Source organism: Euprymna scolopes, chromosome 2 (genome assembly GCF_053919585.1).
Source record: "Euprymna scolopes isolate OS-2025 chromosome 2, ASM5391958v1, whole genome shotgun sequence".
Lineage (NCBI taxonomy): Eukaryota > Metazoa > Mollusca > Cephalopoda > Sepiida > Sepiolidae > Euprymna > Euprymna scolopes.
Window position 1 is genome coordinate 121,452,730 of NC_136483.1, and position 13,047 is coordinate 121,465,776.

At 32.1% G+C, this 13,047-nt stretch overlaps 1 protein-coding gene across 2 annotated transcripts in view; it reads right to left on the bottom strand.

The window, feature by feature from the left end:
• Positions 1–13,047, bottom strand: part of LOC145295765 (biogenesis of lysosome-related organelles complex 1 subunit 4-like) — a 46,637-nt gene that overhangs the window by 21,442 nt on the left and 12,148 nt on the right. For both annotated transcript variants that reach the window (XM_080141495.1, XM_080141494.1), the window contains exon 3: positions 4,156–4,257. In XM_080141495.1, coding sequence (XP_079997621.1) covers positions 4,156–4,257 — 102 coding nt within the window. The remainder of the gene's footprint in view (positions 1–4,155; positions 4,258–13,047) is intronic.

The window sequence follows — 13,047 nt, forward strand, 5'->3', positions numbered from 1 at the left end:
CTAATGGTATTTCACAACAAAGCTACATCCAAGGGAGATCACTTACATATTATGACAATGATTGTATATTATTCTAATGGTATTCAACAATGAAGCTACATCAAAGGGAGGTCACTTACATATTATGACAATGATTGTATATTAATTTAATGGAATTCGACAATAAGGCTACACCTAAGGGAGTTCACTCGCATATTATAACAATGATTGTATAATAATCTAATGGAATTCGACAATGAAGCTACACCAAAGGGTAGTTACTTGCATATTATATTGATTGTATATTATTCTAATAGAATTTGACAATATAGCTACATCCAAGGGAGGTAACTTACATATCATAACAATTATTTTATATTAATCTAATAGTATTTGACAATGAAGCTACATCCAAGGGAGGTCACTTACATATTATGACAATGTATATTAATCTAATGTAATTCGAAAATGAAGCTACACACAAGGAAGGTCACTCGTATATTATAACAATGATTGTATATTAATCTAATGGAATTCGACAATGGAGCTAAACCCTATGGAGGTCACTTGCATATTACCCCAATGATTTTGTATTAATCTAATGGTATTCGACAATGATGCTACATCCAAAGAAGGTAAGTTGAATATTATAACAATGATTGTATATTAATCTAATGGTATTCAACAACAAAGCTACATCCAAGGGAGGTCACTTGCATATAATAAAAATGATTGTATATTAATCTAATGGTATTCGACAATGAAGCTACATACAAGGGAGGTCACTTGCATATTATAACAATGATTGTATATTAATCTAATGGAATTCGACAATGAAGCTACACTCAATGGAGGTCACTTGCATATTGTAACAATGATTGTATATTAATATAATGGAATTCGACAATGACGCTTCATCCAAGGGAGGTCACTTGCATATTATAACAATGATTGTATATTAATCTAATGGAATCTGATAATGAAGCTACATCCAAGGGAGGTCACTTGCATATTATAATATATATACTGCAGAAGCACCTTCTAAATTTTTCAAATCGGACCTATAATGCACAAGCACCTTCAAAGTTTTCACATTGGACCTATACTGCACAAGCCACTAAATTTTTCAAATTGGATCTATACTGCACATAACTCTTCAAAATTTTTCAAATGCGACCTATACTTCACCTATGTCATACAATCTCAGGCGACGCTTGGTATTCTGCTAGTACACATCCACCTATGTCATACAATCCCGGGCGACACTGGTTGTTCTGCTAGTGCATATACACCTACTTTATCCAATCCTGGGATATGCCGGGTATTTTGCTAGTACAGATATCCACCTACGTAATCCATCCCGGGCGACGCTGGGCATTTGGCTAGTACATATATCAACCAATTTTTTCCAATTCCAGGCGTCACCGAGTGTTCTTCCAATCCCAGGCCATGCAGGGTAATCAGCTAGTATATATGTCGTACTAGTGCTATGTCATACTATTCCGGGCGACGCTGGGTATTTTGCTCGGACATATGCACCAATTTTATCCAAAATACATCTTTTTTTTTACTTGGTCTTTTGGCTAAGATCAAAGTGTAGTATCTGTTCTTAGAATTAAAGCAATTTCACCTTCCTCCCCCCAACCCCCAATAAGAAAATAAGGAGGAGGTCATGCTTTGTGTGACATCTTGTACTAATTTAATATACAAAAAATATATAATACACATCTTTTTTTTTTACTTGGTCTTTTGGCTAAGATCAAAGTGTAGTATCTTTTCTTAAAATTAAAGCGGTTTCATCTTTCTCCCCTCACCCCGACTACGAAAATAAGGAGGAGGTCATGCTTTGCATGTCCATCTTTAGAGAAACAAACGTCAATCGTTAATAAGGATGGCCTACTAAATAATGTTTTTAGTTCAGCTGTGATTTTTGGAATATGACATCTTGTCTCAATTTAGTTATCGATAAATATAAATTATGCATCTTTTTTTAATAGAAGATAATGCTCGGCAGAAAATTAAGCTGTATAAAACGGTTACTTGGTCTTTTGGCTAAGATCAAAGTGTAGTATCTGTTCTTAGAATTCAAGTCGTCTCATTTTCGCCCCAACCCCCACTAAAAAACATAACCTCCCAATACTAAGAATGGCTTTCTGAATAATGTTTTTATTTCAGAATTTTGAATCAGAAGTTTAGCGTTTGTGATGTTTGGAATATGACATCTTGTACTAATTTAATATACAAAAAATATATAATGCGCATCTTGTTTATTACTTGGTGTTTTGGCTAAGATCAAAGTGTAGTATCTGTTCTTAGAATTAAAACGGTTTCATCTTTCTCCCCCACCCCTAATAAGAAAATAAGGAGGAGGTCATGCTTTGCATGTCAATCTTTAGAGAAACAAACATCAATCGTAAATAACTCATGATATTCCTCCCACCTTCCTCCCTCTCAATAGACTTAGGTCTTAGTGTTACTAATATAAAAAAGAAAATGGCCGTTATTTTTTTGTTTTGTTTTGTTGTGCAAACAGGCATCGATCTTCTCAAGCCAAATATTTTTAAGCATAATTTTTTTTTATTTACTTATCATCTTTGCGTTTTATTTTTGGTTTAAGTCTCGGATTTTACTATTTTTAACTTTGGTAACGTTGTCATAGCATAGAAGTTCATAGTTTAATTTCTATGAGTGTTACATTTTTTTTACCGATAAAAACAATGTTTTTATATACAGACTGCCATTACAGCTTGCTGACGTCAAGATCACGTGACATGACTCAGCGGGTTTTAAATACAATGTGACCCAAAATAAACGGGCCCCGTGTACACTTTATGTAGAAGAGTTGGGGCCCGTTCTTTTGGGGGGACACTTATAAATCGATTTAAAAATATGTAATGTTTAACATTAAAATGTCACTTTTTTTGGGGCCCCCCTCCCTGCAGAAAATCGATCAGCTGACCCACTTGTGATGGTCCTTTTGGGCCAATTTTTCGATATTTGTCGTCCGGAGGGTGGGCTTTCATATGAGACCAAATTTGTGAATTTTTGTTCTGTCTGTCAAAAGTTTTTAGCAGACATACAAACATACATACATACATTTTTGCTTTTATATATATAGACTAGTGGGGGTACCTGACGTTGCCCGTGTGTTTGGAGGTGTGTGTTGGTGGGGAGGGGGGTAGATTAAAACAACCCTGTTTAAAAAAAAAAAACCGTTGGCCAGTTGTTTGGAGGTGTAAAAGAAAAAAAATAGTTTTAGTATAAAGGTAGGCTTGAACCCCGAACGTTTGACGCGGAGGTGGAAAGGAAATGAAAAAAAAAAACCCTGCGACCTAACCATCTCGACCACGGGAATAGATGAATTGATAAGTGTGTTAAGTTGACGTTTATAAACCGAAATTAGCAGGTGCGACAACGTCAAGTTGCGGAAGCCAGTTTCTGTTTTCCCCTCTACGCGGCGATCAGACAATAAAAAAAAACACAAAAAAAAACAACGTAAGGCAAACGAACAATGAAAACAGAAAAACAAACACGTGAAAAATGGCTTGAATAAGCCTGTTTTGATATTAAAATTTAAAAAATCGGTGGGTACCCGGGTGTTTTTGGGTGTCGCTAAGAATAAGCGAAGTAAAAAAAAAAAAAGCAGAAAAACGAACATTACGTGAAAAATGGCTTAAATAACACTGGCTCAATATTTAAATTTAAAAAAAAAAAAAAAAAAAGCGTCTCACACCACGATTCGAACCCAAAACGTTTAGATAATGAACCAAGGCCTTAACCAGCTGAGCTAACGCGACGTACATGAAATTTGTTCGGTTTTTCAACTATTTAAAGTAAATCAGATCACGATGTCATGTGTAGAATCGGTCATTGTCACGAGAGGACCGTTTTGTTGACTCCCCCCTGTCGAAAATTGTCGATTACGGGGTGAAAAAGTTAACATTTTTGGTCAATTTTTCGATATTTTTCAAGCAAAGGATGGAGCTTCGATATGATACCAAGTTTGTGAATTTTCGTCGCATCTGTCGAAAGTTTTTAGCAGACATCCAAATATACACACATACATACATTTTCGCTTTTATATATATATAGATGAAATTGCAAAACATGAGTATCCATTAAAAATAAACAAAAAAATATTTGCTTAAAAAAACTTTTTTTTATTATGTGGTTTACCTCAAGTTGATCTATTTTGTCAAAGACTTTCTGCATTTCTGCTGCTTTCGTGGAAATTTCTGGTAACGTTTTATATAAACACAATGTGCTGTCACCACGAATCTGAAATTAAAGTTTTTAAATTAAATGTTGAGAAAAAAGAAAGAAAAAGAGAAGAATCACAGCCCTTAACCCCATATGACAGTTTTTATTCTTATTTTGTTTTGAATAAAATTCAGTTTATCAATGTTCAGCCGAACAGACCCGATAATATTATTGTAAAAGGAATCCTAATACAAAATCCATAGGATTCCTCATACCATTTTATTTTGTTTGAGAAGTCATCTTTCAGCTTTTCAATTGCATCCACAGAGATACCACAAATCGGGTATAAATATATATGAATATATTTTAAGGGTAACATTTTTACTAATTGCTTTTATATGTCGATATGTTCTATGAAATAAACATTCACTTATTTAATTTTCTCTGGCAGTCATTAAAGAGTAGTCATCATTTTGAAAGCATTGGTTTCTAGTTTGATGCTTGTAACTTCTCTGGCAAAATTTTGCATATTACAGTGTAGTAGTAAAGCTGAAGTTTGATTGTGCACTGATTTTTCAACCAGTCTCAATGCAACACTAGAGGATCACCAATACTCATTGCCAATCCCAAATGACCTCTTTATCATATTTAATGGTGACATCTGCTTTGCAAAATTTAATCTCAGAGGTTTATCTGCAAGTCAAAGTGGCAGTAACTTCCAGGAAACTACTTATCAATACTCACTGTGGATTAATCCAATTTGCTAATATATTTTTTGGAATAAAAACAGCCCCTGAAATATTTCAGAAAATTATGCATTGCTCACTCATGTGTCACTTGTATAGTTGGATGACATTATTGTTGTCAGGCAATCAAACCAGGAGATGACAAAGCAAATCAGCAAGGTTCTAACTTACATCCAAAACTTTGGTTTCCAATTCTAACCTGAAAAGTGCCATTTTTATTTATCTTTCATAAAATACTTGGGGTTTATGTTTGATGTTTAGATCATTATCCAGATTAATGTGGCAGCTATTCAACACATGCCGTCTCTATTGGATGTTAGCAGTTTATGTGCATTTCTGGGATTGGTGAGTTACTATGGAAGTTTCTTGACTTCATTCCATCAAGTTAAATCACCACTCAGCAAACTGTAAATGAAAGGTGGCAACTGATGTGGGAGCAGTGATTTTGCAAATATTTGTAGATATACAATACATGTAACCAGATCCCTGATGCCCACTGAATACAATTAATTTCAAGTAAGAAAAGGAGCATTGATTTTTGCTGTGAAGAAATTCTACAAAATGCTGTTTGAGTGTCACTTTATACTTCTGACAGACCACAAGCCACTACTTTTGATATTTGTTTCAAAAAACATATTCCAGTATATTCAGCCAGCTGATTACAAAATGAGCAATCATTCTGCTGGAGAACGATTTCAATATGCAGTACCATAGAATTTGGCCAGGCTGATGCCTTGTCACAACTCATCAGTGCACAATCAGTTCTAGATGATGACATCATTATCGCACCCATCAGCATCGAGGAAAATTTTTAATGCACAATCAGATTGTATTTAGACCATTCCAGCTACAGGGATTGACATAAAACAAGAAACAAAATCAAATGATCCAAAAGTATGTACATTTCCCTGATACTGGACAATGGTACCATTTTGCACTCTGAGGCAGCACATCGATTACTACAAGAACAGGTAACATACCAGGTCTTGTCCATGTAATAGAGACGGCAATAAAAAGGAGTGTTCGTCATGTATTATCTGTGGTGGTCAATACTATCTCCTGGGGACAATACTATTACTTAAAATATGGAACGATGAAGAGAAAATTCATAGAAATAGAATTCTAAGGCTGATATTTACAAATTCACAGAACTGGCATAGAAGCAAAAATGGCCCTCAGTTTGGCCAACATGCACACCCCTTAAAACTCATAACATTTTTGTGATAAAGATTCATGGTGAACAAGGTTTATGAAATTTCAATACATATGTAATTGTTAGCTTTAAAGTTACATTTGAATGCTTATACATATCAATAGGTCAACAATGGTCGCATCACAACAGCAAACCCACAGAAAGTCATTCATATTTTTGATTTCAACAAAAATAATGATAATTTGAAAATAATGCAAACGCACACTGCAACAAAAGTAATTATTAGGAATGCAAAACTCTGTATGATGTTCAAACTTTACAAATTATAACTGTATATCAGGACAAATGTTACTGGTTGGATCACCCATTAAGCTCGGATTAGATTCTTTGAATCAATAAAAAGTGAGTTTGAAAAGTCAGTTAATTTTTTTTTAAATAAAGACAAAAGCCAAAATTAGTTTCTTCCTAATCCTTGGTTAGTAGTATTAATATTTGTAGTTATAGTTCGTTTATTTGATTTGAATAATAAACTATTTCTATTGAGTTTTTATAGCTACTTTTATTAGCGTTGATTGAAAAGAAATTGATTTGAAAGAGAAAATATAAAGAGCAGAGGACAACATATTTACAATGGGTGAGAATAAGATAGATATTTAATAAGAGATGAATGAATTTATTTCAAATTACTCATAATTAGAATAATTAAACTTTTTTCAAATATGAGCATTTTACTGTGTATTTTGTGCTATTAAGAAAATGTTGGTTCATTTAACTTTAGCAAATTAGAAATACATACATTAGAAATACTAGCAATGTGAGTTTGCTACTGAGTTGGCAAATAGCCAATTGTGACAATTTCATGTTGCCATAGAAGGTAACCACCAAAGAAGGTAAATATTACACTACTATCTGCCCCCCCCCCAAAAAAAAAGAAGATAATGTCTGGGAAGATGGTATCATGACAAACGAATATACACCACACTATGCTCCATCTTACAATTGAGCATAAAAGATAGTACATTAATTTGAAATAATGCAGTAAATTGAATTGAGCATTCAAATATAGTACAATAGTACATTAATAGAAACAATAGTTTCGGTTTCCCTATTAGTAGTAGATAGAGATATACATATGTATGATTTGTTTTATTTCAAGTTGAAGTGAGATTATTGCTTAAAGTAAGATATAGCTAAAGTGGCCTAATAAATAAAAGCAAACCATGGAAGATAATTACTGACAGTAATGCATCATAATATGATGAAACAAGAATGTTCTCCCACTTCAAAGGTATTAACACTTCATTTTCTTTTTGTAGATGCATGCAAATCAAACAAGATTCTGTCTGCAATTTGTCTGTCACCCTTAAGTTTGAAAAAGCATTTTCAATGCGAAACACAGATTGAATGGACATATGTTTAAAATAACAATTCTTTTTATTCACTTTTTTTGAAACCCTTGACCATAATTGCATTTTTCTAAAAACTAAAGTACAGCCTGTCACATGGTAAGTACATGACATCCAGCAGTTCAAGTAAACTTAAATATCAGTCAGAAAATAAAGCAAAGAGCAAAGATAGATAGTAATTATGCGATGGTAACGGACAGGAATGACTTAATTGAAAACTGGGTATTTCTTAGGTTAGTGGGAGAAGATACGAAGGAAATAGTTTCTCGTGGCAGCATGGATCGGCTTGTGGGTAGTTGACCAGGTTGTTGTATCTGTCTGTAAACACCAGGTTTTAATGGTGAGATGAACATTTGCAGAAGGTGAGTAAATCTTGTTGATTTTTTTTTTTTTTGATAAAAAGTCCCTTTTTAAACTCTTGGAATTTTGAATACACCACTTTTATTCCCATTTACAAATATTAAAAATCAAGATATGTATATATGTTACAAAAACTTGTCTAAAATCTTAATTTCAATTTTGATTAAAAATCATTGTTCTAAAAAATGTCTAAAATGTGGGGTTTAAGCTTAAGAGGTGTTAAGAATAAATTAAAATTCAGTGAATCTTGTTTAATTAGTATTAGATAACTATAAATCACATTTCATACAGAAATTTTCAAATGGGAGATTATAATCATATTATGCCCTGACCCCCAAATAAATTACTCTGAAGCAACTGAAATTTTGCTAAAATTAATTGCTATTTGCCGATTATTTTTGCTGTGTTCCTATTTACATGCCCTTCTCTCCACAAGAGAAAAGCTACACACAAGCTTAGTTTTTAGGTGAAAAAAAAATCCAACTCTAAAAAAGAAAAACTCTAGATGATGACAAAAAAAAATTACCTCTCTATCAAAGGATTTCTCTCCCTTCGACTCAGAACAGATACCACATATCAGTACAAAGCATTACAAAACTCCTTTGTGAGCTATTTAATTCCGAAATTGAATAGCTATCATAAATGATGCATTGAAATGTTACCCACAACTAATGGAAAGAGTGAGGTTAAACTAAGTATACCTTACATTATCAACCTGTTGTAAAAGTGTTCTAAAATTCATAATGATCATAATATACTTATGAGCTACTCAGAAATGTTTAGGTTTTATTTCTTTAAAGACATTCTTCAGGTTTATATATATATATATATATGAGACTGTGTGTCTGAGGACACTTCTCAACCTATATACTAAACAATCTGTTGATCTATAGACTTGAAATTTGGTATATAAGGGATATTTAGACATGTGAAAAACTTTTTTATCAATTTTCATCTAAAAAAAAAAGGGGGGGCTGCTAAGGTGTCAAAATCGAAAAGTCGGTACGTGGGGGTCATCAGATTTTTATCTCTTTGTCAATTGTTTTATGAATGTGCATGTGTGAATCGTTCACATGATATATTACTTATGTTAAGAATAAGTAGGTTTGAAAACATTTTTAAAGATCGTATCAAGCTGGCTAAATGGTTATCATGATTGACTCCCTGCCTTTAGGTTTTGGTTTCGATCTTAGCTCGAGTATTTTTTATTTTTGCTTACAAAAAGTGAACTGTTTAGAAAAACATAATACTTGCATGCATAGTTCTCAGTTTCTTTCAGTTTGCTTTTATTTATTTCTTTTTTTCAGGAATTTAACATTACATTTAATACCTATAGTATTTCTGTTTATAATAAATAAGAATTCTGTATTAATTAAAATATGATATTTATGCATATTTTACGACTGAGCAATACTGGACAGCTTGCTAGTATATATACAGAGTGAGTCACGGGAAACGGATATTTTTTTTTAAAGAAAAGCAATTCAAAGTCAATAACTAAGTAAAACAAAATTTAATGTAAAAGATAAACAAATAACCACAAACTAAACAGGATCTTAAGCAGGTTAAAGATTACCTTCCTCACTCTAACTCAGACTATTCATAACTCAAGGAGAGCAAATCATCCGTTTCCCATGACTCACCCTAAATAATATATATATATATATATATATAAAACATTAGAAGGCAATTAATTAAAATCAATTTATGTTTCGACATTAACACATCTTGTCAGGGTTCCATAATTAATCTTGCAATAAAAAAAAGAACAAAAGAAAAATAAAATTGTACAAAAACAGTAGCTGAAAAAGTTAACCTAATTAAAGATGTCATTCAGTCTTTCTCGAGTTAACGTGTATATAATAGTGAACTTGCACACAATGGTTAAGGCTTCCTCATCTCCATACACTCATTCCTAGCATATTTACTTCTACTGTAAACGATATAGATCAATCTGAAGTTCATACAAACATTCATCTTCCAAACGCAATTAAAACTACCACTTCCACAAACTATTCAGCATGTATTAAATATTTACATACACAAATTTTAACAATGGTACACACATTTCTTCCCATTCATATTACTGGGTTAAAAAACAAATTTATATTAAATAAAGTAAAAGGTATAAATAATTTAAATTTGATTTACCAATATTTTTATGCCTAGGCTTGGCATAGGTTCTTTCTCAATTAACAAAATCATAAAATCATAATTTTCTAAAATAAAAACACTAGTTAGCAAGATTAAAATTTATGGAAAGTAATATGTAAATAAAGTTTAAGGAAAAAATTCTAATTAAATTTTCAATAAAATTTAAATTAATGTTTAGTAGATAACTCAGTACTAAACCCTAAGCATGAAGTGCAAATGAATAATTTAAAATAATAATAACATTTTATCAAAGAAAATGACTAAAACTGCCATTTAACCATATATTCAAACACAGTAGTGTTTGAATGATATATATAACTTATTTTCAACAAACTATAATTGGATCTTAATAGCTAATCTCATACTTAGACTTTATGGGATTTGCTGCATGTTGCGTGACTTTGGGGTAATCCAAATATGTTCAGTAAAACATTTAAGGGAATGATTGCGTCATTTAATAATTTCTTTTCAAGGTATTAGTGGCAAATATGATTTGCATGTCTGAACCAAATAGATAATTCTACATCTACATCATCGATTACATTACCAGAATGATGAACTTGTGTTCATTATTTTTTTTTTTTTACCATTGCAGTAGTCTTTTGTGTGATTATACAGGTTGTTAAGTAGGAATTGAAGTGACCTTGCCCCATGATGGCGATTGAACTGGTTTTCCATCATTCTGTTTCTCTTGTGAAGATCATTTGAGGATGGACGAATAGTATCCATTGGCATATTTTTTTGTTGATCAGTGCTTCAGCAGGACACTCCATTTGAACAATTTGGATTTGGTGTAGCTCTGTAGCTCTTTAGAAATATCTCTATGATCTCTTGAGTAGTTCCTCCCCCTTTTAATTTCAAGAATGCTTTCTTAAATGTGTCAATGAACCACTCAGCTTGTCCATTTGATTGTGGATGGAAAGGTGAAGATCTGAGGTGCTAAATAGTGTTTTGTTTACAGAAGCTGGAAAATTTTGCTACGGTAAATGTGGTACAATTATCAAAAACTAAGATTTCAGGGATGCCCAACCTACTAAAAATTTCTTGTAGTTCCATTATAATTTCATTCAAGGTAGTATAGTTCATTTGAAAGACTTCTGGCCACTTACTGTAAGCATCAACCAATATCAGGTAATGAATGCAATATTGTTTTCTGAAGAGACTTTGCAACCAGTTGACATTTGGTACAACTCTTTACAAGTTCAGCAAAAAGGAGAGTTGTATTGATGTCAGATAAAGAATATCTTTGCTGAAAAATAATGGTTGAAATTGTTGACCAGTGCAGGTTTTTAGCTTCCTTGTGAAATAAAAATGTAGAACTTTCTGTAATAATGGATCTGCAGCTGTTGCCTCGTGGACCATCTTCAAAGTGACAGGTAGTGATCTCATTGTGAAAATAAATTCAGACACAACTTCAGGTTCCACAGATATAGAAGCCTTCTCCACAAGGACAGTAGGTGCTGCCCAAGATGAGTAATTTGTAGATTGGATTGCTCCTACTTGTTGAAGGCAGAACAATTTTCCATTGTAGCTAAAGCTGCATATAGTACATGATGCTTTGGATGAAGACTGGTTTTGCATCTGACTTCAGTTTTAAAGTTATTTTAACTTTAGTACAACACTCAAGACCTTCTTGAAAATCATTGCTGAACTTTGCCTTAAGTGTGTTTCAGCATTTGCTACAGGATATATATGGAAATAATTGAAAATTGAGTTTAGAACATTGAAAAGATCAAGTTCTTCAATAGAATTCAAAGCAAGAGGATTCAGGGTTAATGTATCAGAAACATAGCACATACCTGAATCATTTTTTTAAAGAGATATTACATGTTAACTCACGAGTTGTATCTTGTTTCCCTATGCACTACAAACAACATGAGTTGTATTCTTAAGAGTTAGTTTTCCCAACAATTCCCATGTTGGATGTAAAGCAGTATCAAACTGAAAATTTACTAGCTTGTTGTTTATCTCAACAAGTATATATTTCTATTTCCTACAATCTTCAAAATTTACGTTAAAAGAGGAAAAAGTCAAATTCGATAATTAAAAAGTTATTTTACTTTACATAAAAATGTTACTGTTATTGTAGTAAAAAGCACAATATTATAAATATATTCAGTAATGATAAATATTCTAATAATTACTCACTGTTCTATATTTATGTTTTAGTTTATCTTTCCTTTTTTTTTAGATTACAATGACAAACATGTTTTTCTACAAAATATTTGCAAATCATTTTAAAATGTTTTTAGCCAAAAGAAATGCAACTTTGGTAATTGATACACAAATTAACTAATTGCTTTATATTATTAAATGTATTTCAATTCCTGCATACTCCAATTTCAAAGGAAAAATGGCATATTAACATCTCTTTTTGACTGCGTCAAACCGGAAGTAGTTATTAGTTTATTTACAAATAATGCTACATTTAAAGTAAACTAGTTTCTTTTTTTATGAAGTAATTTTGTAAATATTATTTCAAAAGTTAATTTGATTATTAAAGAACTGCTTGACTACTAAATCGTAAACTAAATTATGGTAATGAAATTGGTTAGTTACTAATACAATAAATGAAGGTAATAGGTTCACAGTTAAGAGAAGCAAATTAAATAAATGTATTGACATGTATACATCATTATGTATAAAATACAAATCATATTTGTTTAAAGTAAGTAAAGATAAAGGTGTATTAATGTTTTGGAACAGTTCTGGGGTATAAATTATTTTTTTGTTGAGTGACATTAGCACCTAAGAAGTTTGTCTGTTGCAGAAAGAATTGTGAGGCTGAAGAGAATATGCAAGCAATTAAATCGTTGAGACTTTCCAGTTTTTTTGGTAAATGAATGTGGTTCAAGCATCCATGTTTGCCCAGCTGGGCAAACTTGAGTCCTTGTACCGGAAAAATATCCAGTAAATAGAACGTTATTTAGTAAATCGTTATTTTTTTTGCATTGTTTTTTTTTTTTTTGCATTTCCATACACCAAACATGGATATAAATATCACTAAAACATCCGCCGAGTCACAAGCTTCATTTCGAACCGTCTGCCT